This window comes from Vidua chalybeata, chromosome 9 (genome assembly GCF_026979565.1).
Source record: "Vidua chalybeata isolate OUT-0048 chromosome 9, bVidCha1 merged haplotype, whole genome shotgun sequence".
Lineage (NCBI taxonomy): Eukaryota > Metazoa > Chordata > Aves > Passeriformes > Viduidae > Vidua > Vidua chalybeata.
Window position 1 is genome coordinate 20,397,443 of NC_071538.1, and position 23,656 is coordinate 20,421,098.

Sequence of the window (23,656 nt, forward strand, 5' to 3'; positions counted from 1 at the left end):
CAAGTGCTAGCAGAGTCTAAGTCAGAAAAAAACCACTTTTTTTTGTTTGTGTCAGTTTGAAGAAACTGACCAAGACACAGGAGGTGGAGACACAAGGCACATGGAACGTACAATTCAAGTGTTGTGAAAGGTTGTGAGTGGCATCTGAGGCTTGGCAACAAAGAGACAGACAGAGTGTCCCTACTGAGTCAGGAGCAGGATTGTCATAGTGCTCTGTCTCATACAGAATGCTTTAACCCAACAGGAGCTCTGCCACTCACAGCAGAGGAAGCAGCACAATAAGCTCTTAGCCATGTTTCAAGACTAGGCTGTAACAACAGTGCCTGCTGATGTGTGGTGAGCCAGGATCCAACTCTGGTATTGTGATCCTGGGCTTTGTCACAGTGAGCATGGACATGAATATGTCCATATGCAAGAATTTCGAGCTCACAGCAGTAGCACATCACCTGCCTTTTTAGAGTCACATTTTAGCTCTTACCTGCTAGGTCAGTTGATGCTATGTGTGGATGTCCCAAGCATTGTGATGAGAGAACAGTACTTCATCTGGCTTCCGAAAGCAAATCTGTTCTTGGGAAATGGAAACCAGTGCAGGCTTAAAGGAATAATTTACTTAAATTTTCATTGATCCAAAGTTGCTTGGTGGTTTTATATCTAAGAGAAAGGGTTTTTCTTTTAGCCTTTGAGGAACTTGAAACTGAGATTAGAATTGCTGTTTAGTCTAAGAGGGAACAAAAACTATAACAGAGTTCTGGGCCTTGATAAAATTTTTGTTATTTAAAAAAAACGTACTTCAGGCACGATTTGGCAGGCAGAACTCTTGGTGAAAGGCTGTTACAAAACTTTATCTTAAATGGATGGTTTCAGTCTGGCCTTGACAAATCCTAAACTCTTGACTGATGGCTGATGGGTATGTAGTCATATGTATATTATTGCTGTACACCCACATGCACAGGCAGTTGTCCAAGTGTATGATGAGATAACAGGAAAATGTAAATAAAGCAGTTGGCTAGTTGTCCTAATGTTCTTGAGTAGATCCTTGTGAAAATAATGCCAGTCAGACTTACAAATAGGTCTGTATGGAAGATGACTTGTGTTCAGCTATGACGTGATACAGGTCACTGTGTGGGGAAACCGTGGCCATTTTGTGTTTTATTTTGTGTTGAGTCAACAACCTGAAATGCAAACCAAGAGCTCAAATAATCCCTGCTGTCCCTACTAGCTGCAGGATTTCTCCAGGCTACCCTGTTCTGAGAGGGGTGTTTGTAGGCCCCTGCCACTTGATCACTGTGAGTGCCTGGAGATCTCTGCATGCCTGGGAGGAGAACCCTGTTCACTCTCTCACCACCACCGCTGCACCAAACTGGTGTTTCCTCGTGCTGCTACAAGACAGAAACTCATTTGCTCCACTGGTCCTGCTTTGATGGATGCCTAGTCCATCACACATGCCTGTAGAAATGCTGCTGCATGTGATGTTAAGAGTTTGCCTTAGGACAAGTTGTTCTGCTCAGGACACAAGGGCAGTCAGGGGGCTGGACTGTACCTCTTCCTGAAAGCCTTGCATTATGCTTGATGGAAGTCACAATGAGAGCCAGGATGCTGAAATCACTGATGTACAAGTTCAGACTTTCCATTTCCACTTTTTTTTGAAATCTTGGCATGTTGGTGGAAGGTGATTTAGAAGGTAAGGACCCTCCTTCTACCAGGTCAGTACGATGTAGTATTGTGTCCTGAACTTGCCTTGCTGCTTATTCATGCTTGCACAGAATCTCCTGGGGACCTGACTGGGGCCTGCTGAAGGATGTGAAAATTGCTTACAGCAGCAACAACAACAAAACCTGATTGTTTTGTTTTCCTCCAGTTAGAAGGCACTCTGCTTTTATTTCTGTAGCAGCTAGGGAGCAGCTATCGTGCTACCCTTAAGTGATGTGAAACTTGCTAAAATGACTTCAAATGGAGAGCACCTGGGATATGGGGAAGCTGCCTGCAGAATAAAAAAGCTGCCTCTGCACTTATTTTCTGATGTGGCCAACCAAGCAGATGTTGACTGTAAAAGTCAGACAGTGACATGGTACATGGGAGCATGTCTGTGAAGGTGGCTGCCAAAAACTTTATTGCAAGTGTGTGTAGAAGCCTGGAGTAATCATGGAAAAGTCATAAGTGCTGGAACAGGAGTGGTATCTCTCTGTAAATGGGATTGAATAAAGTGTCCATGTTTTTATTTTACCTGATGTGAAATATACACTCAGCTTCATTATCTATTTTAAAACAAATTTGACTGGAAAGGAAAGCTTCGTTGTCCATTTCACTGGAAAGGTAGGATTCAAGAGCTTTAGTGCCTTATTTCTGAGATAGCATCATCATCAAACCAGTGGGAAGGACTATGGCTAAGTATATAGGAATGCTGTAATTGTAAAGGGATTTATCTGGACATAATGTTAAGCCGTCTCAAAGATTGCAGTGCATTAAAATGTTAAATTTGATTATACTTTAATCAGGCTGTTATCCCACTTTTTAAAATCTTTTTCTGGAAGCCTGAGGGAGTTTGGTTTTTTGCTTTGAATGTTAGAGCCACAAACATGCTTATCATTGCCTAACAAATAATCACTTTTAGATTGTGAGCCTTCAGGGGCAAGGGTTGTCTGCCCACTCCCTGCTGGAGGGCCCTCAGTGCAGAGGTTACAATTCCAGCTGGAGCATTTGAGTCAAATCATAATATAAATTTAGCAATAGTAAAGATTTAAATTGGAGGTTGTATGGATCTGTTAGTGCTGGTGAATGGCATCAAGCAATACAACAGAAACCTTACTGAACTTTTTTGCAGAGCTGAAAGCTTGCTTGTTAGAGCAGGAATGCTGCAATCACTGGTAGGACAGCAAGTTTTGGAACATTCTTTCTGTTCTTAAGGCAATGTTTTGAATGGGGTTTTGAGAAAATAAAGCATAAAAAGGAAGGAGGTGATCTGAACTCATCAGCAAAATTTCAAAAGAGCCCCCAAAAATGTGTTGCAGTGCAATTTCTTTTTATGTCAAAGTACTGAAGTACACACCCTGAACCAAACAATTAAGGGACTAGATGGACTAAGCAAATAGCTTATCTCTTACAGAAAGCAGCTTAAGTTTAGAAGAGGAAAAAGAATTATAGTAAACTTAAATAAATCCCTTTAAGGATAAATGCTTCAGCTGCAGGCATTTTTCCTGGCATGTAACCACTGGAGGTTCAGCTATTGGAAGCTTGGCAGGGATGTGGTAACATTAATAACTCATCCTTCATCTGCTGATCAGAGTTTTATGTGAGAAGTCATAGTTGCTACCCATCTGGCAAGGATGTCTGAGGTGTAGGAGATCTCTGTGCTTGATAAAGAGCAGGTAGGGTTGGCAGCAGGCTGTCAGTTGTGTGGTGCCTGCCCTGGGTTGGGGGAGACAACATGCTGGGGGTGTCAGGGGCTTGGCTGGTACCTAGAGGAGTTTCTGTGTCATGGCTTTATAGCTGGACCTTGGCTTGAGTGAGGAAGTATCCCCTTCTCCCTGGGGATAAAAGAAGCTGTGTGACATTTAAGTAGGAACAAAGTTAGACTGTTGTCCCATAAAGAGTGGAGAGACTGTGTATTTGAAAATTGAGAGTGCAGCCTATTTACTGCACTGTAAACTAGCATTTTAATCTTTTCATCAAAGCAGCAGAGTGGATAAAAGGAAAGGTGGACTTTGAGTGTGTTTTTTCATATCCTGATTCTCAGCTGCATGTCATGCACCTTCCTACTGCTCTTGCCACAGAAAAGGTCTTGGCAGAAACAGAGGAACTCTGATGTATGAGTAGGAGGCTTGTGTTTACATGTAGCTTCTGTGTCACTGGGCACTTTTTTGTGTGTATGCATATGTGTCATTTGCTTTTGTCATTTTAAGTTTTTGATTTAAGTGTGACCTTTCCTAGTTTGCTTTTAGCTAATGGGTATAATGAAAGCGCCACTGCAGATATTTGAAAATACGCTAGCCTGTATATGTACAAATCTTTATGAAACTTCTGTTCAACATGTGAGTCACTGTGTTTGCAGGCTGAAGAGATGAACCAGCTAAGATAGGGAACAATGGAGCCTCTACTTTAGTTAAAGGAACTTTTTGTCTGTTCTTGTGTCTAGATCTCCATGAGGATGCTGTAAATGTTCCAGTTCAAGGTTGCTGACATGTCCATTAAAATGAAAGGAAGGAGAAAGTATTTATTCATTTAAAATCATTTACTTCAGTTACTCAGTAAACCTGCTTCCATATGGATGGGAATGCAGTTTAGAAATTAAGTAAAACAAGACTTTAGTACCGTGAGCTAAGGTACTAAGGAGAGTTCATTTTGCCTTGAAGAGGGACTATTAAAATCTGCAGTAAAGTGAACTTTAGCAACACATTTCTTTCTCTTTGGTAGGCATTCCTCCTTATTCTTTAGGTACATTTAGGGTGTGTAGTTAGAGCTACTAATATATTTTGCAATAAGATTTGTATCTTTACATTCTGTGGCTTAAAATCACCAAACTATCAGCTCCATGTATGCCAGGTTCAATTTCTTAACAGTTTGAAGTTGCCCTAGTTCCAAGTGAATTCGGAAGAAGGAGACAGACAGACTGGCAGTGTGTGTGGCTGTGCATCAGAGAAGAGTATTTTTCAGAGGAATTGCATGAGTTTCTGAGTGCTGTCTCTATCTGAGATAAAGCAATTTCATGTAACAAGCTTTGTAGCCATGTGAACTTATTTATGTAAAAGGAAATTTGAATAACTTGGATGTAAACCATTGTGTAAACCATTTTTAACTGTTTTATTTTTCAGATTTCTAAACTAAAAAGGAAATAAAAGTTTGTTATACTTTTTTACTTTTTTTCTCTTCCAATCCTTTAAATTTATTTTTAATTGTATTGCTGGGTTGTTTTTTAGTGATAAAAAGCAGCCTCTAGGGACAAGAGTTACCAGATGTGCTTTTATTTTGGTGCAGCTTGCTTTTGCAACTTGATAAATTCCCAAAGTGCTCTGGTTAGTAGAAGTGCCAGATGTTTACTGTGTGTTCCTCTACTTCTAATAGTGGTCATGAAAACACTGCAGAAACCTTGTGGCCTAAAAGATAGGGGAACAGCAGATTTAGAAATGGCAAAAGGATTAAATATTTACACTTGAGTGCAAGCAGCTGTTAGTTTATTATATGGTGTAATTTCTAATTGCATTGTACATCCATGCCAGCTCAGGTTAAATGCACTTCAGTAGCTTTCAGTTGTGTCTGCACTTGAGTAAAAGTGCTTGGTGTTAAACTGAGAGGCCTGCACACACAAGTTGGGCTTTCTTTTCAAGATTACTGGTCTGGCTGTTTTGGGAATTCTGTGAAATGAGATACAAAGTGTCTGCTCACTGTCTTTTCTCTCTGGGTAGGTGAAACAGAAAATGCTGTTGGAGATTTGGTTACTCGGCTGTGGCAGTGTGACTTTGATCCCTGGGAATGTGCTGCCTCAGATCAAGGAAGGATGAATTGGCATTGCATAAATAAGAGGGACTGTAGCAGCAGTGTAAGAGTGCATGTGCTAGGGTACATCCAAGGCATTCTCTGCTTTTCTATGCCAGGTCCTTGCCACTCTGCTGCAGGATTTCTGTTCTGGCAGCTGTGCCCCTGAAATGCCTGTGCGTTCAGGTAGAAAGAGCATCTCAAATTGAGTATTTACCCTGCTGGTGTCTCATTAGTCACCTCTTTTGGTTTCTTGCATATTGCCTTGCTAGGTGGTTTGTTTTGGAAGTGTAAATTCACATGTGGTTAACTGACTTCAACTGGAACACATCTAATCCTGACCTCTTTACCAGAGAGGACCACTCTCTCCAGTCTTGTTTGCTTCTCCCATCTCTTCTCTGCTGCCCTTCATGGTCTCTGACCCTGCTCGCTTGTGAGAAGTGAGGATGGAGCAGTGTTGCTGAACATCCAGCTCTGGGTCTGCCTGAGCTTTCTGAAGTATACTGGGCACCAGCTCTGCACTCTGAAGCCTGAGGATAAATGTCAATAAAACCTGAAGCTAGCACTTTTTGTCAAAGCAGCTCTTTCGTAAGAGCATGCTCAGGAGTACTGCACCAGGCAAAGTGAGAAGTTTCTCATTTTCTGTGCTCCGTAGACACAGAATTTGCATGCAGCAAATACAGAGCTAATTGTGTTAATAATTTGGGGTTTTTTTTGGGAGCTTTAATTGTGTTAATAATCCTTGGGTGGTTTGGGGAACTACTGAGAAATGTAGAAATGGGCTCCTGTTTTGAAAGTCATCTTTAAACAGACCTTTCCAGTCATTTACAGCAAGGCAAGAATGAGGCAAGATTTGACAGTTTATTGTTAGGGAAGTAATGGCTGCTAATACTGCTTTTTAAATATCACATTGATTACAAAACCATTTGTGTAGGAGTGGTGTATGGCACTAGACCTTCAAAGAACTGGTAAACAAGGAAGATTCAGTGTAAACACTTAAATAGCAGCATCCAAAAGTAGGTTAGAGTGTTACACAACCTGAAAAAGCCCAGCTTTGAAGGACAGCATTTTTGAAGACTTAAAAAAAAAAGAAAAAAAGTGGTTTTTATAGATTTCATTTTTGTAAATGGTATTAATTTGACATTGATTATGTAAAGAATCTTATTTTTGTCTCCAACTTATTGAAGCCTAATATTTCTTTATGCAGTCTTAAGAGAAGTAAGATTTGATAATTTTTTTGTTTTGCAAGTTACTGTCAGTGAGGTTCATGTTGTTCATAAAGGTGATGCTTCCTTAAGTGGAGAATGTATTTGCAGACTATACCAGAGATTATATATATTATGTGTATAAATATATAGACATATACAGAGAAAGGCATTATATATCCACCTTAAGGGAAAGTCCAAAATTAGAGCTGTGCAGTTTGGGCAGTGGGATGGGGGAACTGGGGACATGGGTTAGATGTGGGGGGTTTTGTTTGGTTGCTTTTGTTTCTCAAACAATCAGTGTATGAGTTATTATTTAATTAAAAGCTATTGTAGAACTCTTGCTCCTTAGTTGAAATGTTTTTCTCTATAGGAAATATCCTTTCAGCTTTGTGTTCATTGCTTTTCCTTATCCAGTCATCATCCATTACAGGGTAGGCATACAAAAATAAACCAAACTAGATCTTGCAGATTAGTTTCAAATTGGTAGATTTGATTGCTGTCAGGTGTTTAGGGAAGAAACAGCAAATGGGAATTCTTGTCATTCTGATTGGGTGGAAAGAAATAATGGAAATCCTTTTCTATGCAATTTTTTATATTAAATCTGGTTTTGATTTTCCAGAAATAAAAGCACTGATCAGAAAGTATGTGATAACATAAGCCCCATCCTGGTGTTAATGTTCTGCAATGCCTTCCATCACTGAAGTAGCATCAAAACATTTCCTCTAATAGAGTAATACTATAAAAACACCCATGTTGTGTTTTCCTGTGAAATGTTTCCTGGACTTTTCAGGCAATAGAGACACTCGGTGCACAAATCTGCACTTAGCTGAATTTTGGGGGTTTGTTTGCAGGATGGTTGAGAGGAGGAGCAGTGGTACCTTCAGCTGGTTTTGTAGCTTGAGTGGGCTCAGGTAGAGTTAAGCACAATAATCCCTTGTGAAATAAACCAGCAGAGAGCTAAGTCCTCTTAGCCAACATATTAGGAGCTGCAAACCAGGCTAGGGATAGTTGTAATATTCCCATCTACTTTATCAGGGCAGTTTCCCTCTATTACTCGATCACAAAGCCTACTGGTGGTTAAACCTTCAGTTTGTTTTAGACTTCTCATCTCAGAAACTGAATAACCAATGTGGGTATGGATGTGTCTGTATGCTTAGAATGCCTAACCTGATTTGTAAACTTTCCTGTATGTCTTTGGGCATTATTTCACAAGAGTCCTGGGGCTCCTTATACTTGGTTCTGTGGAGGAGAAAAGGAGGGAGGGAGAAAAAAAGAATAGTGCCATCTTTTTGACCTTTGCAGATTGTCTATGGAACAATTGATATTGGCAGGGTCCTGGCTAACAGGAATCTCATAATCCATTCTTATCACATTAAGGCCTGATAGTCTGCTTTTATAGGATATTGCTGAAGTAGAAATGGTTGGTGGAAAGAGACAACAAAATATACAGTGGAAATTAAATTTAAACTTATGGTCACTTGATCAAAAACAAGCTAGCAAAGCCTTTTAGTTATGGGAAAACTTTTCTTCTCCTTAATTTCCTGTGGGAAGGGAGAAAACAATTTTGTTCATGGTAGCACTTTTTAGCTAGAAATGTTGAGGTTTTTTTTAGGAAATTCTTTACCAGATGCAGTAACAAGGCGGATTCAAGAATCTTTTTGTTTCCTGAAACAAAGTGGACTTGTTTGGAGTCTTGGGAACCTGAGAGTAAATGAGTGTATCATGTGCTACAATTCTCCTTTTATTTGTTTGTTCTGACTTTGAATTTGCTTTAACTTTAAATATGCTTTTAAGACAGGAGGGCCAGTGAGTTACAGGACAGACAGTTTTTATCTGTAAGTACAGGAAGAAGTAGGATGTAAATAAACATTAGTGACATACCAATCTGCTGCTTCCTTTTCTGCTAACTTCTGTATTTAAGCTAGAACAATTTCTTAGGAAATATCCCAAATGTGTCCATTTTGTATTTCAGCATTCATAGTCTGAAATGTGTCAGAAATTCACCAGGCTAATCACATTCTGACCTCTTTCCATTACTGCTTTTGTTAAAGACTAATGAAATTATTGTAGTTGTTAAGAAGAATGATTTAATAAAATTAGTTGCTACTCTTGCTTATTTAATGTGGACCTATGACAATTCTATTGTCATTGTTAATTTTTTTCTCTTTATATTCCAGTTTCACAGTAACTTGTATAACTACAAAACAAACTAAGTAGGTTTAATTCTAGAGCTCCAAATCACACTACTGCACTACTTTCAGAACTTGAAGTTTTTCCACCTAAAATCTTAGAAGGTAGCAAGAAACAGCTGTGCTTAGAACAGTTGCATTTATTTAGGCTAAAAATGTGTTGGTTTTGGTTTTTTTTTTTTTTTTTAGGAGAAAGAATACACCCAGTAGATATCTTGAAGTGATAGATGGAGCTGAAAGAAATTGTATCAGTTTCAGATAGAATGTCATCCGTGTTACAGAACTGGAGACAGGGTTTGGGAGGAAAAAAGGTTATTTGTTAAAATTAAAGCCTTTATGTAGCTGTGCAGCCCTAAGGATCATACTGCAATATCTTTGAATTAAAATCTATGCTTATTAAAACTAAACAAAAATGTGCTATTTAAAAAAAAGGAGTCTGTCCTGACATTCCATATTGGGAATGAGAAAACTTCTCTTCAGGAACCTCACTTTTCTAGTGTGACTCTCTTTGGATCTTGGGTATGTCAAAGCCCCATGTTCTGCTGACCCTTGAGGTTCGTTTGGTGCCTTGTAAGCCCTGAAAAGGGCTGAAAGAAGTGCATGTTTTCACCATGAGAAATCAGCTATTTTAACATTTCAGCTGCACAGGACTTTGTTCTTCCGTTTGACCCACCTGCTCGCAGATGTTTTCTGCATTGGGCTTGTGAGTAGAGCATGCCATGACTGGTTTTGAGGGGAGACCACCTATGGCAGGGTGTTGCAGGCTCTGCCTGCCAGACACAGACTGGCATTTGCATCTTTCTTTTTTCTTTTATTTTCCTTCCTTCCTTAGTGTTATCACTGTAACTTAGAATGAAACTCAAAGCCCAATTTGTCACTCTTCAAAGGAGTTGAAAATTAGCAGTGAAAATACTCTCCACCTACTCTAAGGAATATTCCACACAGTAGGTTTCAAAAGATTTGAATAGTTTAAATGCAAATGGAATAAAGAAAATCCAAACCCATTACATACTGTACAGACTCTTTGTTCTGAGTGCCTCTTAATTGTTTGATTTCTAAGTGTGTGCAGAAATATAATAAAAGTTAACTTCTATGGTTATTAGTTTAGTAAAATCAAACACCAATACATGTTAGGATGGATTTAAGAGAGAAAATACCAAATTTATTTGCAGCCTGTCAGAATGTGTCTTATAGTGTGTCTAGGTTTATAGTTTTTCATTTTGGTTCTTAAAACTCAGAACATTAAACATTTTGGATATGTAAGGAGACAAATCTGTTTTCAGCTCTTGGAACTGATTTTTGCTAGCTAGAAAAAGGTCTGTCTTTTATGAAACAGTGTTAGTAATGCCACAGAGGAGTTTTTTGTGGTTTATAACTGCTAATCTCTGCCAAAACAAGAGCTCTTCTCTGAGTATCAGTAATTTGAAAGAAAAGATCAGTTCAGAACATTGTATGTGGTACTTCTTGGTGTAAAGCTCCTGTTACACCATGCTGCCTACAGCCTCACAAAGAGGATTACTTAGGCTCTGTTGTGTCTCCTAACCTTTTTGGCAATGATTTTGTGTATGCAAGACAGAGGTCTGGTAGAGCTGATTTTTAACTTTTGCTTTTATAGCTGTTCTTTCTAAGTCTTCAGCTGGAACCACTTTGTGCTCCGTCGTTTCTTTTCCATTATTTCAGTTGTTCAGAGTAGTCATGTCTGCAGTGCCTGGGTTTCCATGCTTTATCCACGTGTTCTCATGGCAGAAGCAAAAAAATCACCTTCTTTCTGTGAAAGGAATTCTGGAGGCCATGTCCCAAACCGCAGTGAAGTAACTTCCCACGTAATTAGCTAGTGCAAAGTTGAGAGAAAGGCTAGCCCCAGAGGAAGAAGCAGTAGCAGCTAGCTGTGTTTGTTCCAGCAGTGAGCTCGTTCCTCTCCCACCCCGCTGCCCTGCTCTCCTGCACTGTGCCTGGCTGCCTGCGCCCGCAGGACTCGTCCTTGCTCTGCCTTTGCCTTTGTGCTCTCCTGCTGAACTCGCCTGCTGGGCGAGAAGTTCTTGTGGCAGCCAAGGTAGGTGAGACCACTGTGAAAACAGTGTGGAGATTGAGAGTATGCCTTCCAGAGAGCATCCTAGAAAGAAAAAAAATCCATTCAGGGGAAAAAAATCACCTCTGCTGTTGCTTTGTGGTTTTCCTGTTCTGGGCAGGTGACAGGCAGTTGGGCCCTAGGAGCTAGGAGGGTCCTTTTTTATCAATCTGTTCACATTAGCACAAATGGCTAATGCTGTTCATGTGCACAGTTATTGTTTAAATGTCAAAGGTAGCAATTCCAGGGCAAGCAGTCATGCTGTGACTCGGTGTAGGAAAAGCACTGGGAGACAATTAAAGATGGGAGTTTGTAGCTAACTTCCAGGTAAGGCACTGGAAGCTTTGATAGCTGGAGTGTGTTACTACTGGTCAGTGTCCTTCAGCACTTTGTACAGCAGCTGCAGCCCTGGGGAGTGTGTGGGGGCAGGCTCAGGAACCTCTCAGGAAGGAGGTCCTTGTGGAGCTGGGAGGACTGTTAAGACCTCAGAAGCTTCTGAGGAGGGAGGAGTGTTTGACATTCATTTGCCCACTGGAAAATAAAGAAAGTGAGAACTGGAAGCTCCTTCTGCTGGTTCCCTGAGAAACTCAGCCTTAACTTTTAAGTTTTGGCAACTGTGCCAAGAGCACTGAGATGAGTGCTGTTGTGAGATAAAGTCCTTTCCTCTCTGGCTGCCTCCACCAGATCACAGGCTTGGTATGCAAGACTGGTAAAGCTTCTGGGAGGAGTGTGGGAGGGCAGGGGCTGGGCATCTCCCTGTGTTGGAGGAGACACTTTGATCATGAGCTCTGTGGTAGTAAAGACAAGTGCTGGCCTTTCCCACCAACTGAGATGTGGGAGCTGCTTGTACTGGTGTGGGGAAAGAGGGATGCTAGTGCATGACTTTCACTATATAGGCAATTGCTGGTATTTGAACTGTGTGTGTGGAAGAGTGTTATCCAGAAATAATTAAATTATCACGCTGTATATATGTTGCCTCTGACATCTCCTTTACGATGTGTAAGGTGCAGGTCTTTATGAACTGTTATGCTACAAGTTAAAAATAATAAATCTAATGCATCTTGTTACTGCCTGCTTTGATCTCTTTGGGCTCTGCTAAGCTGTTCTTGTCCCCAGCAAAAGGAGACAGACTCTGTGGGATAGTGTACATACTATCTCCTTCCCAGCTGTGTGTGTGCACACAAGCTAGATATTTTTCTGTAGAAATGGCAACTTCGGGTCACACGTTCAGAAGCAGTCAAAATGATGATTTTGCCACATCCTGCTTGTGCAGGAAGCTTATTTTTTTTTAAAGCTGATAAGTTGATTCCTCCATATTTTGTCAACACAAAAAGCGAAGCAAGTTATTTAAAGCTGCAGGGAGGTTTGGATTCTCCCGTGGTCAGTTTGCTGCTTTGTCTCACATGCATGAGTTTAAGACAAAGTGAAAGCCTTGCAGTAAGCTCCTGTCCTACCTGTACTAAGTGGCTTCCTGTGATCACTAGGATGTGATGATAATCTGAAAAAATGTTTTCCCTATTAAGAAAGATTTGTGGGGTTTGTTCTTTGTTAGCTGGGTTAAATCATTTGGGGAGAAAAATGTGTACAGTACCAATATTTGGTCCAATCATAGAGGAAATGGTTTGGGTTGGAAGGTTCCTAAAAATAGCATCTAGTTCCAACACTCCTGCGTGGGCAGGGATGCCACTTACTAGATCAGGTTGCTCAAGTCCCCATCCAGCTGTTTTTTACTTTAAAACATCCAAGTATATTAAAAAGGATTGTGCCAAATGTTCACATAGTGGCTGCAAGGCTTTCGCTTCTGCTGCAGTGATACTTAAAAGGGAAAGGAGCCAATCAATCTGGTAAGACATGTGGATGCTCAGTAGGAAGGAGTGGAAGATACTGTGTTGTGCTAGATGAAAAGAAATGAGAGACCTTGCTGACGATGAAACAAGACCTAAAATGTGCTGTCCGAGTCATGAGCAGAGCACAAAGCATTTAGAAAAATGCTGTTTTGTTTAAATGCAAGGTACTACAAAATACTGTTAGTAGTGGATTTTTTGTGCTCAGACTCAAGCAATCATTTTTACAGAATTGGATTTTGTGCTCTGTAGTCTATTGTTGCTCTTTCCTTTTATTAATATATATCAGGTACAGTATTATACCTTTCAGATGCTTCACTTGCATAGAGCAAGCTTCAGTGCTGTGAAGTGGCAAAGATACGTAAACATGATGTGGTCTTAAGTGAGAAGCCTTTTGTTTTGCTAAAATACTTCATTGTTCTGGTTATATATCCTTTGGAAAAACTGTTAAGTGGCATGATGGACAATATGTGACAGGCAACAAAACATAAGAAAAAGCGAAACCTTCTGAGGTTGTGTACGTCATGCTGGGATTGTTTTTAAATGGTAAAATTAATGTCCCCAGTCAACAACAGTGATTTTGTCTTTCTTCTCTTGTAGGAATGTTTACCCTTGCAGAAGTTGCATCGCTCAGTGACATCCAGCCAACTTACCGTATCTTGAAACCATGGTGGGATGTATTTATGGATTATCTCGCTGTTGTTATGTTAATGGTTGCCATTTTTGCTGGAACCATGCAGCTGACAAAAGACCAGGTGGTCTGCTTGCCAGTTTTGCAGTCTACTGTAAATTCAAAAGTGCAGCCTGATACAGCAGGGAAGGCTGACTTCACCACTGTTGAAACAACCACTGGTCAAGAAGAAGCGTCAATGAGAACTGTTCCCTTTGCCCCTACTGTAACACCTGACATTCTTCAGAGCAGAGCTACCTCTTCTCAGTATCAACCCACTGAATCAGACCAGGAGCTGAAGAAGGAGCAGAAAGATTCCTCAGGCCGTAAAACAAATTTGGATTTTCAGCAGTACGTATTTATTAACCAGATGTGCTATCATTTGGCTCTTCCTTGGTACTCAAAGTATTTTCCCTATCTTGTTCTCATCCATACTATCATTTTAATAGTCAGTAGTAATTTTTGGTTCAAGTATCCCAAGACTTGCTCAAAAATTGAGCATTTTGTATCTATACTGGGGAAGTGCTTTGAGTCTCCTTGGACTACAAAAGCGTTGTCTGAAACGGCATGTGAGGACTCTGAGGAGAACAAACAGAGGTTAACTGGTGCCCAGTCCCTGCCCAAGTATGTTTCCACTAGCAGTGACGAAGGAAGCCCAAGTGCTAGCACTCCCATGATAACCAAATCTGGCTTCAAATTTTCAGCTGACAAGCCGATGATTGAGATTCCCAGTGTCACGATTTTAGATAAGAAAGATGGAGAACAAGCCAAGGCGCTGTTTGAGAAAGTCCGTAAGTTCCGGGCTCATGTGGAAGACAGTGATCTGATTTACAAGCTCTATGTTGGCCAGACTGTCATCAAGACTGTCAAGTTCATATTTATTCTCTGCTATACTGCAAACTTTGTCAACACCATCAGTTTTGAACACATCTGCAACCCGAAAGTGGAACACCTGATTGGCTACACACAGTTTGAATGTACACATAATATGGCTTATATGTTGAAGAAGCTGCTTATCAGCTATATTTCCCTCATCTGTGTCTATGGTTTTATCTGCCTCTACACGCTTTTCTGGCTGTTCCGGATACCTTTAAAAGAATACTCTTTTGAAAAGGTCAGAGAAGAGAGTAGCTTCAGCGATATCCCAGATGTCAAAAATGATTTTGCGTTTCTCTTGCACATGGTAGATCAGTATGACCAGCTGTATTCGAAGCGATTTGGTGTCTTTTTGTCAGAGGTAAGCGAGAACAAACTGCGCGGGATTAGTTTAAACCATGAATGGACTTATGAAAAGCTTCGGCAGCACGTCTCCCGCAATGCCCAGGACAAGCAGGAGTTGCATCTCTTCATGCTGTCGGGAGTCCCTGATGCAGTGTTTGATCTGACCGATCTGGATGTGTTGAAACTGGAGCTGATTCCTGAAGCGAAAATTACAGCCAAAATATCCCAGATGACAAATCTTCAGGAGCTTCATCTGTACCACTGCCCTGCGAAGGTCGAGCAGACTGCCTTCAGCTTCCTCCGGGACCACTTGAGATGCCTTCATGTGAAATTCACAGATGTTGCAGAAATTCCTGCGTGGGTGTATTTGCTCAAAACCCTCCGTGAATTGTATTTGATAGGCAACTTGAACTCTGAAAATAATAAAATGATAGGGCTTGAATCTCTTAGAGAGTTGAGACACCTTAAAATTCTCCATGTGAAGAGCAATTTGACCAAAATTCCCCCCAATATCACAGATGTAGCACCACATCTGACAAAACTAGTCATTCATAATGATGGCACTAAGCTTGTGGTACTCAATAGCCTTAAGAAAATGACAAATGTTGCAGAGTTGGAACTGCAGAACTGTGAACTGGAGAGAATTCCCCATGCCATCTTCAGTCTCTCTAACTTACAGGAACTGGATTTAAAGTCAAATAGCATACGCACAATTGAAGAAATTATCAGTTTCCAGCATTTAAAAAGATTGACTTGTTTAAAGCTGTGGCACAATAAAATAGTCAGCATTCCTTCATCTATTACTCACATAAAGAATTTGGAGTCTCTTTATCTCTCCAATAACAAACTTGAAACTTTACCTGCCGCAGTGTTCAGTTTACAGAAACTTCGGTGTTTGGATGTAAGCTACAACTCAATTGCGGTGATTCCAGTGGAAATAGGTTTGCTTCAAAATCTTCAGCATTTTCACATCACAGGAAACAAAGTCGACGTTTTGCCAAAACAGTTGTTTAAATGTGTTAAATTGAGGACTTTGAGTCTGGGACAAAACTGTATTACCTCAATCCCAGATAAAGTAAGTCAGCTGTTGCAGCTGACTTACCTGGAACTGAAGGGAAACTGCTTGGACCGTCTGCCAGCTACGCTGGGGCAGTGTCAGCTTCTCAGGAAAAGTGGGCTTGTAGTGGAAGATCACCTCTTTGACACTTTACCCTCAGAAGTTAAAGAGTTGTTGAATCAAGACACAGGCATTCCCTTTGCTAATGGGATTTAGACTGAGGTGAAATGCTCTGGTAGCTGACTTCCAAATGGTAAATGATAAAAAGTATGGCAACTGTGAGATCATGTGTTTTAGAAAGCAGAATTCCTTGGAAGGCAGAATTACTGGCAGGATTAGAAGTGCAACTGAGTGTTCAATGTTTGCAGTGTTTTAAAAGTTCCATTTCCAAAATTTTTGAGAGGATAAAGAACCTTAATAATCCCAATTCTTTTTTCCTTAAATTGTTTGTAACTTGGATGCTGCCGCTTTTGAATGTTTACAAATTTGCTTGCCTGCTTAAAGTAAATGATTAAATTGATGACCTTTTCTTACTATGCAAGTTATTCCTTAAGGTCTGGTTTTACTTTAGTGCATTATGGGGAGACAAACCAAGGCTAAATGTTGTATGTGGTATGGGCCTAACAGCACTTGAAACACAGGTTGAATTGTGTTGTTAGTATTTAGCTATCCTCGGCAAATAAAACCAGTTTGGCTGTGATTTGAACTGCACCAGAACCACCATTTTCCTGCATTAAGGTATGAGGTTTCATAGAATCATTTAGGTTGGCAAAGACCTGTAAGATCATCAAGTCCAACCATTAACCTAACACTGCCAGGTCCTCCATGTCCCTAATCACCATGTCTGCGCTTTTGTTGAATGCCTCTGGGGATGGTGATTCCACCACTTCCCTGGGCAGCCTATTCCAATGTTTGACCATTCTTTCAGTGAAAAATTTTTTCCTAATGATCTATCCTAGCACAACTTGTGTCTTTTTGTGCTATTGCTTGTTACCTGGGAGAAAAGACTGACCCCCACCTCACTACACCATCCTTTCACGTAATTGTAGGGAGTGATAAGGGTCCCTCCTGAGCCTCATTTTCTCCAGGCTCAACACCCCCAGCTCCCTCAGCCAGTCCTAACAGGACTTGTGTTCCAGACCCTTCACCAGCTCCACTGCCCTTCTCTGGACACTGCAGTACTTCAGTGTTTTGCATCAGGCCAAGTGTGTTTGCCTTCATTCTTCTCCTCAAGGCCTCATGTTGTTGGGTGAGATTCCTTCTGTGGTCTGGTGGCTAGTCCTTCACCCTGGCAAAGGCCGGTCACCTTCCTGCAGCTGGTCTCCCACTCAGCCTCCATAATGCTCCTCTGTCCCATGCAGCAGTGGAAGGCAAAAGGGAGAATATTGCCACGTGGCTTTCAAGATGGAGATAGTTTTGATGTTTGAGCTCTTTTGGAAGGTGACTTTGAAAGCCATTAAGCACCAAGTGTCTTTACTGCTCATGTTTTGCTCGTCTGAGTTTTTATCTGGAAAACTCACGGCCTTTCATGAGTTGGTGATTGTTGTGTTTCACAGCCCTTGCTTAGGATGTGAGGCGTCATCTCCATTTACTAGACTAATAACAGACATAAGATCTGCTTTTTCATTCAACCATGATTAAGCTTTATCATCTATTGTGGTGTCTTCCACACCTGGACTTTACCATATCCCAGCCCAATGAATCTAATGTCTTTGAAGACTTACTCACTGTTAGAAATCCTAACTGTGTGCCAGATAAGTAAAGAGAAAAGCAGACAGCAGTGAGCTTGGGTTTGGGTTTTGTTGTTTTTTGTGTTTGGTTTTTTTTTTTTCCTTTTTGGTGGTGTTTTTTTTTAACTGATTTTACATTGCCAGAACCATTAGAGAAATATAATCCATTAAATCTGCAAAATCATCAGTTGTAAATCTCAGTCATTTACATTCCATGTGTGCAGAAAAGAAGTACTATGCTGGGAGATGATTGCATGATTACTCATGGTTTAAACACAATTCCCTATTGTAGTGTGGTCAGGACTGAACTAGTCTGTAGTTCAAGGGACTGTTCTTCTCACACAGAAATCCTCATGCACAGTGATTTCTACTGTAACTTCACCAGAGCTGCCCTGACTTACACCACTATTAATGAGCAGATAGTTTAGGCCTAGAGGCATTGAGCAGGCAGGAACATTTCAAATACTGCTCTTAGAAGTCTTGCATATTTTATTGTTAATAATTTACTGTTAGTCATGCTGGGAGAACTGTTCTCAGCTGTAGGTAGCAGTCTCTGAATACATACCTGCACCAAATGTTTATGTATCTCAGAAGACCAGTTTATGAACAGTGGTTTTCCTATTTCTCATGGGGATACAGTCTGTTTTCCACTTGCCAGCAGGTAGTAAACTTGGGTAGTTGACAGTTTTGCAACACCAAGTCACAGGTTAGGCAGAGTACTTGGAGTTACTGATCTGTTCTCCGCTGGGAAACTTAGTGTAAATCCTCAGATTCTTTTTTTTTTTTAGTAGAAGTTAAGGCTGCAGCAGACTTTTTTTTTTTTAAGAAACTCTTTCATTTGTTTATTTTTTTGCACATAGATCACTTTAAAATTGCTGGACTATTGACTCTTTAGAAAAACTGTGGACTATACTATTGGTGTATGCTTGTATTTGCTGTTGAGTGTCATTTCAGTTTCCAAGAAATTGTGTGTAGGAGGGAGGAAGAGTTGGAGGATGACAAAATGATTAAAATATTTAGAAAAATAGTTCTATTTTTAATCTTTCCCCCCCTTTTTTAATAGCAGAGTTGCACAGAACGTGGCTGTGTATTGATCTAGTTTTTAAAAGGTGTTTTTGGTGTTTCTGATTCTCCTGCTGGCCCTACTGTTCAAAAAATAAACCCATAATTCATATGACTATGGTATACTCAAAAATTAAACCCATGTCCACTTAATGAGTATGGTATACATAACTGTGTTGACTAGTTAGTAGCCAACTGTACGTCTTTAGACAATTTCCTCCAAAATAAGTGTATGTTAAAATTAACATACTTCTAATGCTTGCTTAGCATAAACTTTTTTCTTGTTTTTAGGAGATCTTTCTCAGAGTGGGGAGGAACTTCCCAGCACCCCCATGTCACCTCTCCCCAGTCCTTCCTCCTCTTTGTGACTGTTTATAATGTTCCTGTTTCCTGCGTGTCAACTGACACAGTTTTGCTTTAAAGTCTTGGAAGTTCATCTCTTTTCAATGTAAGGCATGTGAAATATATTTTACATTTCTATTTGATTTAATAAATAAGATGTTTATATCTTCCTCTAATCTATTTTTTTAATGGGTGAAAAGTGTGTTTGCATAGTAAAAGCTCTGATTTCAAGTACCTCATGCTGAACTTGTTCTGTGGTGCCTGTACTCCAAGAAGTATGAAGAGGTATGAGTTGCTGCTCCCAGTAAATCCCCTAGGTATGTTTCTATCTAGAATACAGTACTTCAGATTTTTTTTTTTTTTATGTACACAATCTATATGACCTACCACTGTTTTTATTTGGATAATCAAATTCTGCAGAACACATGTATGGCCCTGGAAGAAAAACCTGTGTTTGTTCAAATGAGAGGAAGTAGGAAATTGCCCATTCTGTTTGCTTCTGGCACTGTAACTCGTTTTGGTGAAGATCCTTTAGTTTTCCAACAAATTGACCTTTTGGAAACTGCTTCCAGTGATGCAAACTGAATGATTGCATTTCTGGGCAGGCATCAAGCCACTTGGTGTAAGGGAAGATGCTGACACTCGTGAAAGGCTCTCTGCTGCTACATTAATGGCTTTGCAGTCCTGAGCTGCTCTCTCTGGTAGCAAAGCAGGATGCCCAGGTACTGTACATCATGTCTGACTATGGGGGTACTGCTTTGTGGGCTGCATTTTTAATAAAAATCTTCCAGAAATAGCTGTATATTGTGTTTCCATGGATGTGCAGAGAAATTAGTGGTGTATGGTTACATGAAGGCAGTGGATTAGAGTGTGATTCCTTTAGTTAATGTCAAGTTAAACAAAGCAGGTGCTTCTATAGGTGTGGTGTTGACTGTCATTCTCATTTCTTACACGATCTGGTTTTCAGACTTCTCAGTTCTCAAGACAGGGAGTTGAGCAGGAAAACCTGACAGTCCCACGTGTAACTTCTGCAGCTTGTTGTGAACGTGAAAAATGGGGCTTCTGTTGAGTCTTTGGGTTGCGACCCTGTGAAGGGTGCTAAACATGAGAACTGAAGTCTCAAATTTGCTGAGGGACCTTAGTATTGATAGCAGAGCCATGGGGCACAGTGGGCAGAGGGGAGCAGAGCCATAGGGCACAGTGGCACTGGGCTGAGGGCAGCAGAGCCATGGGGCACAGTGAGCAGAGGGGAGCAGAGCCATGGGGCACAGTGGGCAGAGGGGAGCAGAGCCATGGGGCACAGTGGCACTGGGTGGAGGAGAGCTCATCTGGGCAGCTGTCACCAGTGTGAGGGGATTGTTTTCTGTGCAACAGCTGGCCTCAAAGCACGATGGACCATGGCATTGCTTTTCAGTCCAAAGCAAAGAGGGAGGTTAAGCCTGTGATTTGAGACCTACTTTACAGTTTAGTACAGCCTTCTCCTCACCTGGGGTAAAGGATATTGAAAACACTTACATTTCCTGTCTATAAGCTGTGGATTCGTTAAAGGAGGTAAAATGACTGAATGATTGTGAAAAACACAAATCATGCAGAAATTATGTCATGTAGAAAGATTCAAGAGGCAGAGGCAGTCTCATCATTAGCTGCATGGCAGAGCCATGTCAATCTGTTTCTAATATGTGATCACAGCACAATTTGATGTAGACAGCAAATCATCATCAGTCTGGGCAGGACTAGAAGATACCTCAAGATGTCTTTAAGCCTGCCACCCTGCCTCATGCAGAAATAAGGTTCCCTAACTCATTACTGCCAGATGTTTGTCAATATTAGCATGGGTTAGACAGCGATGGAAATTCCACCCTCTCTAGGCAAGCTGTTTACTTAATCATGTCTGTATTGAAGAAGCACAGCAAGAGAACTGCTAATGCTCTGTTTAAGCCAAACCAAATGGTTAGAAATATACTGACCTATTAGCTTTCAGAAGTACAGACAGACTATGTGGATATGCTGTGTGGATATGTTGCATCCCAAGCAGTTTGGGCAGACTTGAAGTTTAGGATTCCTTTGAAAAAAGCCCTGTGGTACAGCTTTCATCAGTTCAGTTACAGATACAGTGCAAACAGTTGTGTTCTCCAGTAACAGCAGGGCCAAACCACAGTGCAGTGCATCTATGACTGGTCTGCCTTGTCTTAGGCTAGACTGATATCCTTGCCCTTGCAAAGCCTGGGTGCTTTGTTTCTTCAGAAAGACATTTTATAAAGGCATTTAAATAAAATTTCTTGAGCAAGTTTGCTGTAGGAACATGGAAGTTGATCCTTAAGATTACCAAATTTGAAAGATTTGAGACTAATTCTGTAGTGATTTTGGCCCTGGCATTAATCCCTTGCCTCCCTCTGTGAACTGATGAAATTACTGCACAAACTAATGATTAGCTTACAGCATTACCCAAATGGTTGGCATTTCAGCACTACAGAAGAGTTCCCAGCTCAGGCTGTCTGCTTGTGCTTATACAGCGTGTTCAGCACTTAAACCAAAGGCATCAAACATTGAGGTTGCAAAACCCTGTGGGTTTATGCTGTTACCAATTTCCCAGGACAGCAAATCATTCCCCATGCTGCTCAAGGGAGGGTACGCTCTGTCACTGAGTACAGTTGTTTCTGTAGCAAAGATGAGACTTTAGAATTAAGCTCAGAAACAGATTTTCCAAGCTGATTACAAACACACACTCATTCCATGATAAAAGTCATGAGAGATGTCATTTCTGGCTGAGATGCTGAAAATAGTTCCTGTAACTCAGCCAGGCATGGGTGCAGAAGTGGCAGCTCTGTAATGCTGCACATCAACACAATACAACTCAAGTGAGGATCTTTAAAACCACACACCCTGGAGTTTGGCCAGGCTGCATCTCTCTCCCTTCCCTGAAGAGAACAGCCCCTAAGCCCTTTTGCAATTACTATCACTGGGACCTTTGTTCTGTCTTGCCTCCAACAGCACATAGCCCCTTGATGCTGGAGGTAACACAGGGTTATTGGTTTAATGATGACTGCTTGGGAAGAAAGCCATCTTCTAAATTAACACCACAGTTGCTTGCAGGAAGTCTTCCAGCACAGAGCAGGTCTGTTCCCATAAAATGAACATGCTGTGCCCATAAACAATAAAATTTCAAGTTAGGACTGGGTTGTGTAGACCATTAGGAATAAATGCATGGACATGTTGCTGTTCTGCTAACCAGTTCTGGGATATTTTTGCTGCTTCACATGGTTTGTAAAAATGGATTTGAAAACCATTTTCCCTAACACCATGCTGCAGCAACTCTGGAGCCAATGTTGCTGGCCTGGGGAAGGCAGGCTTACCTCTGAGGGTGTTGCTGGAGGTGCTCTGGCAGAGCTGAGGTGGGGAAGGTCTGGGTGTTGTGGCTGTTGCCAGTACCCCGTGGAGGGTTCACTCTTCTCGGGAAGCCAGATTTACCTCACTCCTCCTGAGGCATCTATGGGAGATGCCATACAAGAAGGAGTGTGCCAGTAACTACAAAACAAAGGGAATACTGGTGAACGAAACATGCAATGTTTCTGAAAAATGGGGATCATGATAATAGGAGGAAATGCAGAATGAGTGAGAATAAATGGTCCTGAGAGGAGGTAGAGCCCCCACCTCTGGCTTGAAATTTCAGAAGTTTTAGAAAGATAGTGTAAAATCTGGAATGCAAGTTACAAGTGCTCCTGCCTAGAGCCAAGTTCAAATTCTCAGAGCACTGTATGATTTCTTTTTTTTTTTTTTTTTTTTTTTTCTATTTTGTTTCTTGATATCTGTCCCCTCTGCCTCTCCGAGCAGGCCCTCAGGGTGCCCGTGTGGCTGCTTACATGCTCTCCTTCCCCTCCTGCTGCCCTGCAGTGTCCGCGATAAGCTCATCTTGGCACTTAGCCCAGCAGGGCCCTACCCGGAGCCGCAGCCCTGCCCTGCTGCTGCTCGGCAGCGCCCTGCAGGGGAACCTCGGCACTGTCGAGGGCCAGAGCCTAATCTGGGAGCTGCAGCTGCCCCCGGGAAGGGATTGTCCCTCCTCTGGCTGGCAGGCGATACCCGGGTGGGGTAGAGCTCTGCCGGCACAGCAGGGCTTGAAGCTCCCCCCAGCTCCCCACTGCAGGGCTGCTGCATGGGAGTGCTGGGGCAGGCGGGGTCCTGTCTGCTTCCAGCTCACACAGCTCAGGGGAGCCGTGTTCTTCCTGCAGCCCTCCAAGGAAAGGGTTGCCATAACATCTTTAAATTGCCATTTCCATAGGCATCCCCGTGGCACCTACACTTTTGTGTCTCAAGAGCCTCCCGCATCTTGCTGGAAATTGGGTTGTGTGTTTCTAACCCTTTTCAGGGAGGATGCAGTCAACACCTGATGAGTGTCACAGCCTGTTCTGCAGTGAGTGCTTCTCCACCCTTCTTATTTTTCTCTGCCCTGGGTTAAACCTCTTCCTTCAGTAGTTTGTAACTCCTATTTCTCTCCTCTCAATCCTCTCAGTTTACCAAGATGGATAGAAGTAGTGTTGTCTGTAATGGGATGTGGGACGTGGGCTGAGGCCTCCCAGTGTACAGCCCTGCCCCCGAGGATGGACACACAGCCAGAAGGAGATTCCCCAGGAGCGACAGTGTCGCCCAATGTCTGGTTTGCCCAGCCCTCCATCTGGCCACGACCTCCTGGTGCCCTCCTCAGAAAGGGAATTCCGAGGCTATTTTGCAAGGTATCTTTGGTCTGGTGGCTGGTCAGGGCAGGGGCAGGATGTTGCACAGGGTCTGCTGCCCTCATTTGC

General features: G+C 41.7%; 1 protein-coding gene across 4 annotated transcripts in view; it reads left to right on the forward strand.

Moving 5' to 3' along the window:
- The window catches only part of LRRC8D (leucine rich repeat containing 8 VRAC subunit D), a 52,389-nt gene extending 33,359 nt beyond the window's left edge, over positions 1–19,030 (forward strand). For all 4 annotated transcript variants that reach the window (XM_053950538.1, XM_053950537.1, XM_053950540.1 and 1 more), the window contains one exon: positions 13,379–19,030. In XM_053950538.1, coding sequence (XP_053806513.1) covers positions 13,381–15,942 — 2,562 coding nt within the window. In that variant the 5' untranslated portion in view covers positions 13,379–13,380 and the 3' untranslated portion in view covers positions 15,943–19,030. The remainder of the gene's footprint in view (positions 1–13,378) is intronic.
- The last annotated feature ends 4,626 nt before the right edge of the window (positions 19,031–23,656 follow it).